Raw genomic sequence first — 16240 nt, 5'->3', positions numbered from 1 at the left:
TGACTTTTGTCAAACCTGGTCTGGCCCTATGCATGTAAAGGTTTTGTTGCAAATTGTTTATGATAAAATACCACTATATATTTTATTTATTTGTGTGTGTAATTTTCTATTGTATCACAATTTATAGGTCAGTGTGAAGCGATAACGTTGGAACTGTGTATGAACCAACCCTACAACTACACTCATTTTCCAAATTACCTTGGCCACAGGACTCAGAAAGAAGCCTCTATAAGCTGGGAGTCCTCTTTGTTCCCAGCTCTCGTTCAAACCAATTGTTACAAGTATCTCATGTATTTTGCCTGCACCATTCTGGTACCAAAGTGTGACCCTCAGACAAGACAACGCATACCACCTTGCAGGTAATGGTCTATCCAAAGCTTTTATTAAAAATAAAAATAAAATACAAAATGTAATTTTGAATTTTTTTTTTTTACCATTTTAAACATACCTTGTCACCTGAAATAATGACATATACTTGTACAAATGGCTCTCATTATTTTTTTTTTATTTTTTTTATGAAGTGTTTATGGACTTCTTTTCACCTTGGAATTGCGTATATTATCTCAGAGGTGTATGCTCACTATCATTAGCTCAGTAATTTCTTAAAATGATGTGATTATAGACAGGGTGAAATCCTTGAAAGTATTAGAGAAAGTTGAGATATTTACGGGCAAGTGGTAAAATATAATATCAGTTATGGCTTTAACAATTGAAGGCAATTAATTATTTTCAAAGATGAACAGAATGGATTACATCAAAGCGGAAGTTTTAGAGAAAGTGTGGGAAAGTTGAAATCTGGCGCGCCATTGACACGGCTTCTGTCACTGGCGATGCCCAAACGTGCAGGGCTGCCCAGTAATAAATCACTCCAGGCATATTAACCATGGCACTAGATTAGGAGTTCCCAACCCAGTCCTTAAGTACCCCCCTACCAGTCCAGGATTTAGGGATTACCCTGTTGTCAAAAGTGCTTTTCTTTTTTTTTTCTTTTTCTAAAAACACCTTCGACACAACTCGGTAATCCCTAAATCCTGGACTGTTAGGGGGTACCAGAGGACTGGGTTGGGAACCACTGCACAAGATGGTCCCACTCAGAGCAGAACATACATGGAGGCTTCAGAAGCATTCTGGTCATGGGCTAACATGCTTGAATACACTTGGCATAGTGTAAATATAATTAATAATGCCAGAGAAGTGCTCTTGTTCGTGTGATTCCCTGGTCTCAGAACAGTCCTGCTAATCCTTGGGACAGTTAGGAGATATAAATATAACAGAAGGTGTAGCGCTACATACAGATAGAAAATTGTCCAAAATCTTAATGGTTGTCACTCCCGAAAAAGTCAGAGTTGATGGTATAAGGAAAATATTCTGAAAGAGAGATTAAATGCTCAAAGTGCAAAACTGTAATTCAATATTTGTTATACTCTATATAAGGAACCATTCACATATTACTGAGCTTTCAACCAAGCTCAGGGATAAACGCTCTCAGGTCCATAAAGGCGACCTTTCCCCTTCTTCAATCCAAATAGTTTCCCACGATGTGGCTAGAGCTCAAACAAAAATATATATATGGTGCAATATAGCCTGGAATCCGTATTTACGTAATAAATATAAATATGTATACTCACAAGTATGGAGCCACTCTTTAGGCTCTTTACCAACACGTTGTGTAGCAGGAACCAAAAGCCCAATTAGGAAAATCCAAATATTTTATTAAGGTATTCTGAATCTAAAATTCTAATGGCCAATTAAAATATATAAAAACAAATATACTTCAAAACATTTAAAAATAATTATATAAAAAAGGGCATAAAGGTGATAGTACTGAAGTCCCCAGGACGCGTTTCGCCAAAATTCTATCGGCTTCCTCAGCTAGGTAAAAATCACAATACGTTCCTCCTTCTGTCAGGAGTCCTGCTATTATACCTTGTCCATGATTTTGAACACGACGTTGAGCTGTCTTTTGGCGCGCTGATGCTGCTTCTTCCTGGCACTGGCTGGCACTGGCTGGCACTGTATGTGTTCCAAGTCTCCCTCTCATTGCGGTTTACTTCCGCATATGACGTCATCCAAAATTAGTTCTATTAACCCTGTAGTCTCCCAGAACCTCGATCTCCCACATCGAGTGTTCATATGGGTCCACAATACCATTAAAAAGGCAGAAAAAGAAGAAGAAACCTCATTGAGAATATTACGAAAAAGACACTTCGAAGAAACAATATGCCGTGATAAAGTGCAATTAAGATACAAACATACAATACAATAATAGTACACTATACCATTCTTATATTACTGGTATATAGAAAAAGCAATATGATTAAAATACATATAGTATAAGACAATATAACTAATATTCCTATATATAATATAGTCTATGTTTAACACTGCAATACACATTTTATAGTGGTGGAATTTTCACCCCAATACCAATTTCATAACGATATCTTTTTCATAAATATATATAACAAGGATTTTACAAAGTAATCCTCACTATTCTTGCAACAATGTTTATATAGAGATACATTCATTTATTTTTGCAAATGTATCAATTATTATATCGAAATAGTTGATATCTGTACAGATTCTAAATGTTAGGGAATTATCTCTTAAAGATTATTTTTTATTTCCTCTTATATATTCTTCTATAACTTCTTTTAACTTCTATAACTATTCCTTCCCCTACTACTAATAATAATAACTATAAAAACTATAAAAATAGCTCCAAGAAAATACCTTACAAATTCTGTAACTAAAATATCCAGTATAAAAGTTACCGTAATCTAAAAAATGACAAATTTCGAATTCTGAATTCAATCCAAATGTATATTTATTTAAAAGATATCGTTATGAAATTGGTATTGGGGTGAAAATTACACCACTATAAAATGTGTATTGCAGTGTTAAACATAGACTATATTATATATAGGAATATTAGTTATATTGTCTTATACTATATGTATTTTAATCATATTGCTTTTTCTATATACCAGTAATATAAGAATGGTATATTGTACTATTATTGTACTGTATGTTTGTATCTTAATTGCACTTTATCACGGCATATTGTTTCTTCTAAGTGACTTTTTCGTAATATTCGCAATGAGGTTTCTTCTTCTTTTTCTGCCTTTTTAATGGTATTGTGGACCCATATGAACACTTGATGTGGGATTCCAAGGTTCTGGGAGACTACAGGGTTAATAGAACTAATTTTGGATGACATCATATGCGGAAGTAAGCCGCAATGAGAGGGAGGCTTATAACACATACAGTGCCAGCCGAGGAAGAAGCAGCATCAGCGCGCCAAAAGACAGCTGAACGTCGTGTTCAAAATCATAGACAAGGTATAATAGCAGGAATCCTGACAGAAGGAGGAACGTATTGTGATTTTTACCTAGCTGAGGAAGCCGACAGAATTTTGGCGAAACGCGTCCTGGGGACTTCAGTACTATCACCTTTATGCCCTTTTTTATATAATTATTTTTAAATGTTTTGAAGTATATTTGTTTTTATATATTCTAATTGGCCATTAGAATTTTAGATTCAGAATTCCTTAATAAAATATTTGGATTTTCCTAATTGGGCTATTGGTTCCTGCTATATAGGAGTGTAGTCCTTAACTACACAACGTGTTGGTAAAGAGCCTAAAGAGTGGCTCCATACGTGTGAGTATAAATATTTCTATTTCTTACGTAAATACGGATTCCAGGCTATATTGCACCATATATATTTTTGTTTGAGCTCTAGCCACATTGTGGGAAACTATTTGGATTGAAGAAGGGGAAAGGTCACCTTTACGGACCTGAGAGCTTGGTTGAAAGCTCAGTAATATGTGAGTGGTTCCTTATATAGAGTATAACATAAATATTGAATTACAGTTTTGCACTATGAGCACTTAATCTCTCTTTCAGAATATTTCCCTTATACCGTCAACTCTGTAACTTTTGCAGCAGTGACAACCATTAAGATTTTAGACAATTTTCTATCTGTATGTAGCGCCACACCTTCTGTTATATTTGTGCTTTGTGATTAGTGTATGAGGAAGGATTACACTTGGTGGTACAGCAGCTATTATAAAGTTCTTTTGTATAATATTTTGTTTAACTAAGGTTTTGATAGAGCGCCAGTATATATTTCTATATTCACAGTTAGGAGATATGCTGGAAATTGTCAAAATGTTAACAGTGTGAGAGTGTCAGGGAACTCCTGGCACTGTAACTATTAAAGTATGATGTAGTGGTTATGGTGCTTAGAGTGCCTCTTTATCTGAAATTGAATCTATAAAAACCAATTACCGTACGTTTTTAACTTCTATAGGTTTTTTTGTTTTTTTTTACATTAGCCAAGGTGACATTGAGAAGGTTGCTGACTACAACATTGTAAGCTTTAACCTATGTGAGCTGCAGTGTATTTATAAGAAAATATTTTCTGTATATTTGATTTTAGATCATTGCATTATTGTACTGACAATTTATTCCTATAAATATAAGTTTTGATTATGCACTGTGATGCCTATACACTGATTAGTCACAACATTAAAACCACTTACAGATGAAGTGAATAATATTGATTATATCATTACAATCAGGGCTGGACTGGGGATACAAAGCAGGAGTGTTTTGGGGCTAGTACAAAGCAGCACTGGAACAAAAATGTATGTCAGCCCATACATTATATATATATATATATATATATAAAAAAAAAAAAATACAAGTAGTGTTGCACTCACTGTGGTCAAATATTCACTGCCGGGTGCTTGTCTGGCAAAAATATAAAGGAAAAGTAGATAGCACTCCACGGACTCGCTTTGTTAAATAAAAATTAACTTTTAATGCTCCAAGTTAAAAAATCGACGTTTCAGTCTGACCAATCAGACTTTCATCAGGACAAGGTTAGCAACAGACAAAATCCCACATATATACCCCACCAAAACCCTTAATCAAACAGTGTACTCACCACACCTGGCTAAGTGTAACTCCCACAAGCTACTCGGTCAATTGCCCCGCCGAGAATGCCGGTCGCGTGTGGATGACGTCACCACGCATCACGCACGCGTCCGTCCAGCGCACAGCACTGCCGGGAGCGTCTCCATAGCAACCAGACGCTGTCCTGTCTCTGCGGGCGCGGACCGGGGCTTGCAGGATCTGTCACACAATAAAGCACAGTGTGGTCGGGTTCACCTCATACCACCATAAAACAGTGTCAATAAACACATATAAAAAAGGAAGAACATTCAATATTCATGCATAAATCCTATTACACTTAAAAACAAATATTACCGCTGGGGGACTGTCTGAAAGGCCCTATCTCATAACATAGAGGGTATGGCTGCTCTCTTAAAGGAACATCACGTTATGGGATAATACTGTATGAACAACTTTTCTCGTTTAAACACTGTCACTGAAGGAAGAATAGGTGCCACACCGACACTCTTCTATTTATTATAATCCTGCCAGTCACTTCAGCTGGCTGGATGATGAATAGTGTGTGCCTATGCAAGGCCATATGCCCGCATTAAACCATATAGGCACTAACTGCCCCACTTAATCTCGTGCAATATATCCCCTCTCTACTAAACATCGCACCAGGCGATCAGTTGTCCAACAAAGAAGTTTTATTCTATGTAGTGATACGGATCACCTACTGGAATCTGCGCTTAAACCTAATAATCCTTTACTAGCGTAAATCAAAATTAAGGAACACCAATTAGGTCCAAATCAAATCGCCACATATAAAGGAAAAGTAATAATCAGACATATAAGCCGACCTAAGTAAACACTGATCACTTCACCTACATCTGTTTAAGAAACACAAGGCACAGGTTGCAGCTAGGATCCCTGCGCAACTGTATCCCTCAGACACGTAGGGCTATATTTACTCCTCCATACTCTGAAGGCTCATAGCCTATCCCCCAGGGTGGGCTCATGAGTCGATTCAGGGGTATCCTGGATTCATTGTAAAATACCCTGAACCCTAAACACATCAAAACAATTATAAAAATACTGCTAAAGAGTATTTCTCATTGAGTCCCTTTGGTGCAATCGTGTCCAAGGTTCTGATCCAGTGGATTTCTCTCTGCAAGAGCATTTTCTTCCGATCTCCCCCTCGCCTTGGCAATGGAATATGGTCAACCGCCATTAGTTTTAGTGACGGAAGCGTATGTCCTAGTTCCAAGAAATGTCTGGAGACTGGAAACTCTGATACCCCATCACGGTATGCGACCCGTATATTTGAACGGTGGTTTCGAATCCGTTCCCTTAACGGTAAGTCAGTTTTGCCTATATAAACCAGGCCGCAGGGGCATGACAGCTTGTAGATGACGAAGTCACTGGTACAAGTTAAACGATGTTTAATGGTGTACTGTTTACCAGTATGGGGATGCGAGAACGTACGTCCTGGGACCATATGTCCACAGGTAACACAACCCAGGCACCGATAACACCCGTAATTACTCTTGGTTGTTTTGATGTCATAGCAATGGGAAGGATCCGTCTTCACGAGTAAGTCTCTCAAACTCTTGTTCCTCTTATAACTCATCATTGGCGGAGAAGCAAATTCCTCAGGAAGGCTGTTATCATTGCTCAGTATCCGCCAGTTCTTATTGACCGCTCTTCTCAATGCTGTAGAGGCCGTGTTGTAAATTGTCGGAAACACCAATCGTTGGGTTTTGTTGTTAAAACTTGTCTCCTGCTGCTGGCATTTCAGTAAAGCTTTATCCAAGATAGCTTCCTTATAGCCCCGTTCAAGGAACTTGTCCCTCATGGTGTTAATTTGTTCCTTTGCTTTAAAAGGATCCGAGTTGTTCCTGAAGACCCTTAGGAACTGGGAATATGGTAAGGAAGCTTTCAGATGGCTTGGGTGGAAGCTATCGGCATGTAAGAGTGTATTGCGGTCCGTGGGTTTGGTGAACAGGGTATGAGTAATTCTACTATTTTCAATCCCCACTCTCACGTCAAGGAAATCCACAGTGGTTCTACTGGCTGTCATGGTCAGTTCGATATTGGGGCTCGCCATGTTGATTGTGGCTACCATATCGGAGACGGTTTCTGGATCGCCTCTCACTATCAGGAACAGGTCATCAATGAAGCGTGCATACAATATTATATTGGTCTTGAACGGTTCCAAGATATGTTCCGTTTCGAATTTATACATATAACAGTTGGCATACATGGGTGCCATGGCTGCCCCCATTGAAGTGCCCGCTATCTGGCGATACCAACTGTTCTCGAAACGAAAATAATTGCATGTTAGCACTGCTTCCAACAGTTCCATTACAAATTCGATGGGCGGACCCCGATAATATGGAGATTGTGCCAGTACTTGTCTGGTAGCAGCTATGCCGTCAAGATGGGGAATGACAGTGTACAAGCTTTTGATGTCGCAAGTCAAGAGCATCACAGGTTCAGGGGGTAGATCCACTGCAGAGATTAGTCGTAAGAACGAAGGAGTATCCTTCAAACATGTTGAGAGGTTGACCACTGTCTCCTTCATGAGAAAGTCGAGCCATTGGGCTATCGGTTCCAGGATTCCCTCTTTGGCTGACACAATGGGACGACCGGGAGGTTTTTCGATGCTTTTGTGTACTTTCGGTAAGGTATACAGAATAGGTGTCCTTGGGTTTGATGGTGTCAGAAACTCATATAGTTCCTTAGTTAGATAGTCGGCCTCCAGACCTCTCCTGAGTACCATCTCCAAGTGGTTCTGCAATTGCACCGTGGGGTCCATAGGGAGCTGAAGGTATGTTTGCTGGTCACCCAATTGATTAAGAATCTCTTCACGATAATCCACATAGTTCATAACAACTATGCCTCCCCCCTTGTCAGCTGGTCTTATAACGATTTTGCTGTCATTAGACAACGATGTGATGATCTCTCTGTCCCTGGCCGTGCAGTTAGAGTGTGACTTGTGCTGTGTGCAAAAAATATCTCTTGCTTCCTTCTCCACTGAACGTAGAAAAGTTTTGATCGTGGCTTGGTTGGATATAGGATCAAATGTGCTCTTAGGTTTAAACTTTGATATTTGATCTGTTGCCTGTGCTGGATGGTTTTTGAAGAAATCTTTGAGTCGCATAGTACGTCCGAATTTGAATAATTCACTCTCCCACTGGAGTTGATTAGGTCCGTTGGTGGGGACAAAGGATAACCCTTTGCTAAGTAAATTAAGTTCATCAGGAAGGAGTTTTCTGGATGAGATATTGAAGACCGGTATTACATCTGGAATCGAGGGGGCCTCCCTCTTCCCCCAGAAGGTTCTCCCCTTCTGGCCCCGTCTCGTAATGAGCCTCTTTCTGGTGCCAGATTCCGATATTGGTTCCTCGTCCGTATCCCTGTAACTTCTTTTTGTGCCCCTTCTAAAAAAGGCTCAGAAGTAGTGCTTCTCTCAGGGTAGGTGTCAGACTCCGAATTTGACTCCCCCGATGTTTTGTCGATTGTGAATTGTCGCGGTTTACGTATGAACTTGCGTTTCCTTGCAAACCTCGGACGTTCGCTGTGTCCACTCAACCACCTGTACACCGTGTGCTCTTTATAATCAGCCGCTACTTTTTCCTGTTTCTCTCTTTTAAAGCGTACCAAATCCGTCTTATACTGTTTCACATTTTCCTCTAATTTCAAGAGGGTTGGTGCTGCTTCTACTGATGACAAGAGGATTGTTTGTTGTGTCTCAAGTTCTGTGATCCTTCTCCGTATTTGGACCAGATCTTCTCTCACATCCTCTATGATCACCAGCATCAAATCAAGGGAACACTTGTTCAAAACGGCCACCCATTTTCTGCATACTTTAGGCTTGAGTCTCCCAATGGTAGGAACGTTTTTCACTCTAAAGCCCCTCGGGATCTGTAGTTTCTTATGATACTCTGATAAGAATAACCCGTGTAGATCCAGATCCGTCTCACGTTTCTTCAGTCTGAGTAGTTCAAAATAAATTTCCCGTAGCGTGGTAGTACTGGGTAAATCTGTCGTGGTTTCTGACCATCGAATCCTTTCTGCATCAATGTCATTATATTGCCATAATTCGGCCTGTTCGGTCAATCCCCCAGCTAGGGTAAAAAAATCCTCCATGAGAAAAATCACTCGCTATCGGCCAGTACTATGCTCCAATAGGTATGAATACTAATCCAAAAAAAGGTGTACAAGGTACGGTTATATAGGGAAATCTTCAATTTTAACTGTAGTTCAAAAATAATCCAAAAAAAAAAAAAAAAAAAAATCCAGGGTGCATACACAGTCAGCCTTGCCAAACGCCAAACATAGATACAAAAAAATACAAGTAGTGTTGCACTCACTGTGGTCAAATATTCACTGCCGGGTGCTTGTCTGGCAAAAATATAAAGGAAAAGTAGATAGCACTCCACGGACTCGCTTTGTTAAATAAAAATTAACTTTTAATGCTCCAAGTTAAAAAATCGACGTTTCAGTCTGACCAATCAGACTTTCATCAGGACAAGGTTAGCAACAGACAAAATCCCACATATATACCCCACCAAAACCCTTAATCAAACAGTGTACTCACCACACCTGGCTAAGTGTAACTCCCACAAGCTACTCGGTCAATTGCCCCGCCGAGAATGCCGGTCGCGTGTGGATGACGTCACCACGCATCACGCACGCGTCCGTCCAGCGCACAGCACTGCCGGGAGCGTCTCCATAGCAACCAGACGCTGTCCTGTCTCTGCGGGCGCGGACCGGGGCTTGCAGGATCTATCACACAATAAAGCACAGTGTGGTCGGGTTCACCTCATACCACCATAAAACAGTGTCAATAAACACATATAAAAAAGGAAGAACATTCAATATTCATGCATAAATCCTATTACACTTAAAAACAAATATTACCGCTGGGGGACTGTCTGAAAGGCCCTATCTCATAACATAGAGGGTATGGCTGCTCTCTTAAAGGAACATCACGTGATGTTCCTTTAAGAGAGCAGCCATACCCTCTATGTTATGAGATAGGGCCTTTCAGACAGTCCCCCAGCGGTAATATTTGTTTTTAAGTGTAATAGGATTTATGCATGAATATTGAATGTTCTTCCTTTTTTATATGTGTTTATTGACACTGTTTTATGGTGGTATGAGGTGAACCCGACCACACTGTGCTTTATTGTGTGACAGATCCTGCAAGCCCCGGTCCGCGCCCGCAGAGACAGGACAGCGTCTGGTTGCTATGGAGACGCTCCCGGCAGTGCTGTGCGCTGGACGGACGCGTGCGTGATGCGTGGTGACGTCATCCACACGCGACCGGCATTCTCGGCGGGGCAATTGACCGAGTAGCTTGTGGGAGTTACACTTAGCCAGGTGTGGTGAGTACACTGTTTGATTAAGGGTTTTGGTGGGGTATATATGTGGGATTTTGTCTGTTGCTAACCTTGTCCTGATGAAAGTCTGATTGGTCAGACTGAAACGTCGATTTTTTAACTTGGAGCATTAAAAGTTAATTTTTATTTAACAAAGCGAGTCCGTGGAGTGCTATCTACTTTTCCTTTATATTTTTGCCAGACAAGCACCCGGCAGTGAATATTTGACCACAGTGAGTGCAACACTACTTGTATTTTTTTGTATCTATGTTTGGCGTTTGGCAAGGCTGACTGTGTATGCACCCTGGATTTTTTTTTTTTTTTTTTTTGGATTATTTTTGAACTACAGTTAAAATTGAAGATTTCCCTATATAACCGTACCTTGTACACCTTTTTTTGGATTAGTATTCATACCTATTGGAGCATAGTACTGGCCGATAGCGAGTGATTTTTCTCATGGAGGATTTTTTTACCCTAGCTGGGGGATTGACCGAACAGGCCGAATTATGGCAATATAATGACATTGATGCAGAAAGGATTCGATGGTCAGAAACCACGACAGATTTACCCAGTACTACCACGCTACGGGAAATTTATTTTGAACTACTCAGACTGAAGAAACGTGAGACGGATCTGGATCTACACGGGTTATTCTTATCAGAGTATCATAAGAAACTACAGATCCCGAGGGGCTTTAGAGTGAAAAACGTTCCTACCATTGGGAGACTCAAGCCTAAAGTATGCAGAAAATGGGTGGCCGTTTTGAACAAGTGTTCCCTTGATTTGATGCTGGTGATCATAGAGGATGTGAGAGAAGATCTGGTCCAAATACGGAGAAGGATCACAGAACTTGAGACACAACAAACAATCCTCTTGTCATCAGTAGAAGCAGCACCAACCCTCTTGAAATTAGAGGAAAATGTGAAACAGTATAAGACGGATTTGGTACGCTTTAAAAGAGAGAAACAGGAAAAAGTAGCGGCTGATTATAAAGAGCACACGGTGTACAGGTGGTTGAGTGGACACAGCGAACGTCCGAGGTTTGCAAGGAAACGCAAGTTCATACGTAAACCGCGACAATTCACAATCGACAAAACATCGGGGGAGTCAAATTCGGAGTCTGACACCTACCCTGAGAGAAGCACTACTTCTGAGCCTTTTTTAGAAGGGGCACAAAAAGAAGTTACAGGGATACGGACGAGGAACCAATATCGGAATCTGGCACCAGAAAGAGGCTCATTACGAGACGGGGCCAGAAGGGGAGAACCTTCTGGGGGAAGAGGGAGGCCCCCTCGATTCCAGATGTAATACCGGTCTTCAATATCTCATCCAGAAAACTCCTTCCTGATGAACTTAATTTACTTAGCAAAGGGTTATCCTTTGTCCCCACCAACGGACCTAATCAACTCCAGTGGGAGAGTGAATTATTCAAATTCGGACGTACTATGCGACTCAAAGATTTCTTCAAAAACCATCCAGCACAGGCAACAGATCAAATATCAAAGTTTAAACCTAAGAGCACATTTGATCCTATATCCAACCAAGCCACGATCAAAACTTTTCTACGTTCAGTGGAGAAGGAAGCAAGAGATATTTTTTGCACACAGCACAAGTCACACTCTAACTGCACGGCCAGGGACAGAGAGATCATCACATCGTTGTCTAATGACAGCAAAATCGTTATAAGACCAGCTGACAAGGGGGGAGGCATAGTTGTTATGAACTATGTGGATTATCGTGAAGAGATTCTTAATCAATTGGGTGACCAGCAAACATACCTTCAGCTCCCTATGGACCCCACGGTGCAATTGCAGAACCACTTGGAGATGGTACTCAGGAGAGGTCTGGAGGCCGACTATCTAACTAAGGAACTATATGAGTTTCTGACACCATCAAACCCAAGGACACCTATTCTGTATACCTTACCGAAAGTACACAAAAGCATCGAAAAACCTCCCGGTCGTCCCATTGTGTCAGCCAAAGAGGGAATCCTGGAACCGATAGCCCAATGGCTCGACTTTCTCATGAAGGAGACAGTGGTCAACCTCTCAACATGTTTGAAGGATACTCCTTCGTTCTTACGACTAATCTCTGCAGTGGATCTACCCCCTGAACCTGTGATGCTCTTGACTTGCGACATCAAAAGCTTGTACACTGTCATTCCCCATCTTGACGGCATAGCTGCTACCAGACAAGTACTGGCACAATCTCCATATTATCGGGGTCCGCCCATCGAATTTGTAATGGAACTGTTGGAAGCAGTGCTAACATGCAATTATTTTCGTTTCGAGAACAGTTGGTATCGCCAGATAGCGGGCACTTCAATGGGGGCAGCCATGGCACCCATGTATGCCAACTGTTATATGTATAAATTCGAAACGGAACATATCTTGGAACCGTTCAAGACCAATATAATATTGTATGCACACTTCATTGATGACCTGTTCCTGATAGTGAGAGGCGATCCAGAAACCGTCTCCGATATGGTAGCCACAATCAACATGGCGAGCCCCAATATCGAACTGACCATGACAGCCAGTAGAACCACTGTGGATTTCCTTGACGTGAGAGTGGGGATTGAAAATAGTAGAATTACTCATACCCTGTTCACCAAACCCACGGACCGCAATACACTCTTACATGCCGATAGCTTCCACCCAAGCCATCTGAAAGCTTCCTTACCATATTCCCAGTTCCTAAGGGTCTTCAGGAACAACTCGGATCCTTTTAAAGCAAAGGAACAAATTAACACCATGAGGGACAAGTTCCTTGAACGGGGCTATAAGGAAGCTATCTTGGATAAAGCTTTACTGAAATGCCAGCAGCAGGAGACAAGTTTTAACAACAAAACCCAACGATTGGTGTTTCCGACAATTTACAACACGGCCTCTACAGCATTGAGAAGAGCGGTCAATAAGAACTGGCGGATACTGAGCAATGATAACAGCCTTCCTGAGGAATTTGCTTCTCCGCCAATGATGAGTTATAAGAGGAACAAGAGTTTGAGAGACTTACTCGTGAAGACGGATCCTTCCCATTGCTATGACATCAAAACAACCAAGAGTAATTACGGGTGTTATCGGTGCCTGGGTTGTGTTACCTGTGGACATATGGTCCCAGGACGTACGTTCTCGCATCCCCATACTGGTAAACAGTACACCATTAAACATCGTTTAACTTGTACCAGTGACTTCGTCATCTACAAGCTGTCATGCCCCTGCGGCCTGGTTTATATAGGCAAAACTGACTTACCGTTAAGGGAACGGATTCGAAACCACCGTTCAAATATACGGGTCGCATACCGTGATGGGGTATCAGAGTTTCCAGTCTCCAGACATTTCTTGGAACTAGGACATACGCTTCCGTCACTAAAACTAATGGCGGTTGACCATATTCCATTGCCAAGGCGAGGGGGAGATCGGAAGAAAATGCTCTTGCAGAGAGAAATCCACTGGATCAGAACCTTGGACACGATTGCACCAAAGGGACTCAATGAGAAATACTCTTTAGCAGTATTTTTATAATTGTTTTGATGTGTTTAGGGTTCAGGGTATTTTACAATGAATCCAGGATACCCCTGAATCGACTCATGAGCCCACCCTGGGGGATAGGCTATGAGCCTTCAGAGTATGGAGGAGTAAATATAGCCCTACGTGTCTGAGGGATACAGTTGCGCAGGGATCCTAGCTGCAACCTGTGCCTTGTGTTTCTTAAACAGATGTAGGTGAAGTGATCAGTGTTTACTTAGGTCGGCTTATATGTCTGATTATTACTTTTCCTTTATATGTGGCGATTTGATTTGGACCTAATTGGTGTTCCTTAATTTTGATTTACGCTAGTAAAGGATTATTAGGTTTAAGCGCAGATTCCAGTAGGTGATCCGTATCACTACATAGAATAAAACTTCTTTGTTGGACAACTGATCGCCTGGTGCGATGTTTAGTAGAGAGGGGATATATTGCACGAGATTAAGTGGGGCAGTTAGTGCCTATATGGTTTAATGCGGGCATATGGCCTTGCATAGGCACACACTATTCATCATCCAGCCAGCTGAAGTGACTGGCAGGATTATAATAAATAGAAGAGTGTCGGTGTGGCACCTATTCTTCCTTCAGTGACAGTGTTTAAACGAGAAAAGTTGTTCATACAGTATTATCCCATAACGTGATGTTCCTTTAAGAGAGCAGCCATACCCTCTATGTTATGAGATAGGGCCTTTCAGACAGTCCCCCAGCGGTAATATTTGTTTTTAAGTGTAATAGGATTTATGCATGAATATTGAATGTTCTTCCTTTTTTATATGTGTTTATTGACACTGTTTTATGGTGGTATGAGGTGAACCCGACCACACTGTGCTTTATTGTGTGACAGATCCTGCAAGCCCCGGTCCGCGCCCGCAGAGACAGGACAGCGTCTGGTTGCTATGGAGACGCTCCCGGCAGTGCTGTGCGCTGGACGGACGCGTGCGTGATGCGTGGTGACGTCATCCACACGCGACCGGCATTCTCGGCGGGGCAATTGACCGAGTAGCTTGTGGGAGTTACACTTAGCCAGGTGTGGTGAGTACACTGTTTGATTAAGGGTTTTGGTGGGGTATATATGTGGGATTTTGTCTGTTGCTAACCTTGTCCTGATGAAAGTCTGATTGGTCAGACTGAAACGTCGATTTTTTAACTTGGAGCATTAAAAGTTAATTTTTATTTAACAAAGCGAGTCCGTGGAGTGCTATCTACTTTTCCTTTATATATATATATATATATATATATATATATATATATAGTATTTATTATCTTTTTATTGTCCTGATGAATGGCCCTATAGTGTTGTGTTTTTTTTTTGTATTGGATGACCCAGAGTTCTGGTATGGATTGAAAAGTATGTGTGTACATACATACATACATACATATATATATATGTGTATGTTCCTTTTTCTAATTCAAAATATTAGGTAGTTCTGGGTAAAAAGCTTAATTCTACAGTAAGCATACTCACATGCAGACACAGACAATCTCACAGACTCATTGATACAGCTCATTGATACACTGGCTCACAGACAGACAATCTCATTGATACACATGCTCACTCCAGACAAACTTGCTTACACACACACATGCTCACTACAGACAAGCTCAATGACACATACACACACACACACACACACACATGCTCACTTCAGAAAAGGTTACTCTCACACACACACACACACATGCTCACTCACTGTCATGGGCTGAAGCCTACCTGTCACAGAAGACTGTGAGAGACAAGGAGCACTTGGAGGATTTCTCCATTTTCTGACCTTTTCCTTCCAGGTCAGCAGCGTGTGTGGGGGCAGGGCTTGAATCCCGGAGGTGGGGATTAAATCCGGGAGACAGAAAACAGAGGCACCAACTGCTGGAGATTAAGCAGGGAGACTCAGAATTGGCTGCACCAGCACCTCCCTCCAGTAAATGCCCCTCTCTCCCTGTTACAGTCCAAGGGAAAACTATTTAAATTACACATCAGGGCTTCCTGCCAGCCCCAGGTGCTGCCAGTCCGGCCCTGATTATAATGAATAAGTGAAAAGTCAGTTCTTGAATTTCATGTGTTGGAAGTAGGAAATGGGCAAGTAAAAAGATCTGAGTGACATTGACAAGGGCCAAATAATGATGGCTAGATCATTGGGTAAGCATTTCCAAAACTGCAACTATTGTGGGGTTTTCCTGGTATGCAGTGGTTAGCACAAGTGGTGCAAGGAAGGACAACCAGTGAACCATGCAACCAGTGTCAGGGTCATGGGCGCCCAAGGTTCATTGATGGATGGGGAGAGCGAAGGCTAGCCTGTCTGATCTGATCACACAGGAGAGCTACTGTAGCTCAAATTGCTGCAAAAGTTAATGCTGGCCATGATAGAAAGGTGTCACAACACACAGTACATCACAGTTTGCCAAAAGTACCTTCAGTATGGACCTG

General features: G+C 41.4%; 1 protein-coding gene across 1 annotated transcript in view; it reads left to right on the top strand.

The window, feature by feature from the left end:
* The window catches only part of CORIN (corin, serine peptidase), a 281043-nt gene that overhangs the window by 185166 nt on the left and 79637 nt on the right, over positions 1-16240 (top strand). Inside the window, exon 11 of the mRNA XM_063457921.1 lies at positions 128-359. Within this exon, the coding sequence (XP_063313991.1) occupies positions 128-359 (232 nt within the window). The remainder of the gene's footprint in view (positions 1-127; positions 360-16240) is intronic.

The sequence above is a fragment of the Pelobates fuscus genome, chromosome 6 (genome assembly GCF_036172605.1).
Source record: "Pelobates fuscus isolate aPelFus1 chromosome 6, aPelFus1.pri, whole genome shotgun sequence".
NCBI classification, from domain to species: Eukaryota; Metazoa; Chordata; class Amphibia; order Anura; family Pelobatidae; genus Pelobates; species Pelobates fuscus.
The sequence above is the reverse complement of the archived record's forward strand: the minus strand, read 5'-3'. Positions and strand labels throughout refer to the sequence as shown.